At 43.9% G+C, this 1,475-nt stretch overlaps 1 protein-coding gene across 1 annotated transcript in view; it reads left to right on the top strand.

Annotated features, from left to right (window-relative positions):
• Positions 1–1,475, top strand: part of LOC144707684 (transcription factor bHLH112-like) — a 6,015-nt gene extending 4,540 nt beyond the window's left edge. The window contains exons 6-7 of the mRNA XM_078580901.1: positions 1,120–1,170; positions 1,263–1,475. Coding sequence (XP_078437027.1) covers positions 1,120–1,170; positions 1,263–1,403 — 192 coding nt within the window. The 3' untranslated portion in view covers positions 1,404–1,475. The remainder of the gene's footprint in view (positions 1–1,119; positions 1,171–1,262) is intronic.

The raw sequence follows: 1,475 nt of genomic DNA, 5'->3' as shown, positions 1-1,475 counted from the left end.
CTCTCTCACACACAATCTCTCTCTCTACCTCTCTCTCTCACACACAATCTCTCTCTCTCTACCTCTCTCTCTCACACACAATCTCTCTCTCTCTACCTCTCTCTCTCACACACAATCTCTCTCTCTCACACACAATCTCTCTCTCTCGCTCTCCCTCTCTCTAACTCACTCTCTCTCTCGCTCTCTCCTGCTCTCTCTCTCTCACTCACTTTCTCTCACTCTCTCTCACACACAACCTCTCTATCTCGCTCTCTCTCTAACTCTCTCTCTCTCTCTCTCTCTCTCTCTCTCTCTCTCTCTCTCCCTCGCTCTCTCTCGCTCTCTCTCTCTCTCTAACTCACTCTCTCCCTCGCTCTCTCACGCTCTCTCTCTAACTCACTCTCTCTCTCGCTCTCTCTCTATCACTCACTTTCTCTCACTCTCTCTTACACACAATCTCTCTCTCTCTCTCGCTCTCTCTCTATCACTCACTTTCTCTCACTCTCTCTTACACACAATCTCTCTCTCTCTCGCTCTCTCTCTATCACTCACTTTCTCTCACTCTCTCTTACACACAATCTCTCTCTCTCTCTCGCTCTCTCTCTATCACTCACTTTCTCTCACTCTCTCTTACACACAATCTCTCTCTCTCTCTCTCTTTCTAACTCGCTCTCTTCTCTTTCTCTCACATAATCTCCCTCTCTATCTCTCGCTCTCTCTCTCACTCACTCACTCACTCACTCTCACACAATCTCTCGCTCTATCTCTCGTTCTCCCTCTCTTTCACTCTCACTCTCTAATTCTCTCTCTCATACACTGTATCACACAATCTCTCTATCTCTCGCTCTCTCTCTCACATAATCTCTCTCTCTCTCGTTCTCTCTCTCACATAATCTCTCTCTCTCTCTCTCTCTCTCTCTCTAGCTCTCTCCCTCTCTCTCTCTCACACACAATCTCTCTCTCCCGCTCTCTCTTAATTTTTGTTCTAATTCCTTTAGTTTTCTTAATTGTTGAAGTTGATAGGAATCGCCAAGATTAGTAGTATCAGATATATCGTTATCTTTGATGATAACTTTAAGATCTCTTTCTATGTATCCGTCTCCCTAAAAATATATCTAAACATACTTATCTTGGTTTCAGGTGATTACGGCGCCATCTCTGCATAACATTTCTTCTGTGGAGCAACACAAGGCAATCCCAGACCCGTCCTTATTTTCAAAACTGCTTTTTTCAAATTATTTTCCCTAATAAAATTTTGTTTCTGCATTTCACGTAATCCCCAGAACCGACAGGAAGGAGGAAGTCTGAGTCAAGACCTAAGAAGCCGTGGCCTTTGTCTAGTTCCTTTGGCAAGTACAATGGCTGTTACAAACGATCATATAGCCGACTTCTGGACTCCCACCTTTGGAGGATCTTTCAACTAATGGAAGAAGAAACAACGTAGAGAAGAAACAACTTAGGGTATGGTTTTTCTTAGAGACAGATATTCAGTTGAC

This window comes from Wolffia australiana, chromosome 9 (genome assembly GCF_029677425.1).
Source record: "Wolffia australiana isolate 7733 chromosome 9, ASM2967742v1".
Classification (NCBI taxonomy): Eukaryota; Viridiplantae; Streptophyta; class Magnoliopsida; order Alismatales; family Araceae; genus Wolffia; species Wolffia australiana.
This window is presented reverse-complemented; position numbering and strand designations above follow the sequence as displayed.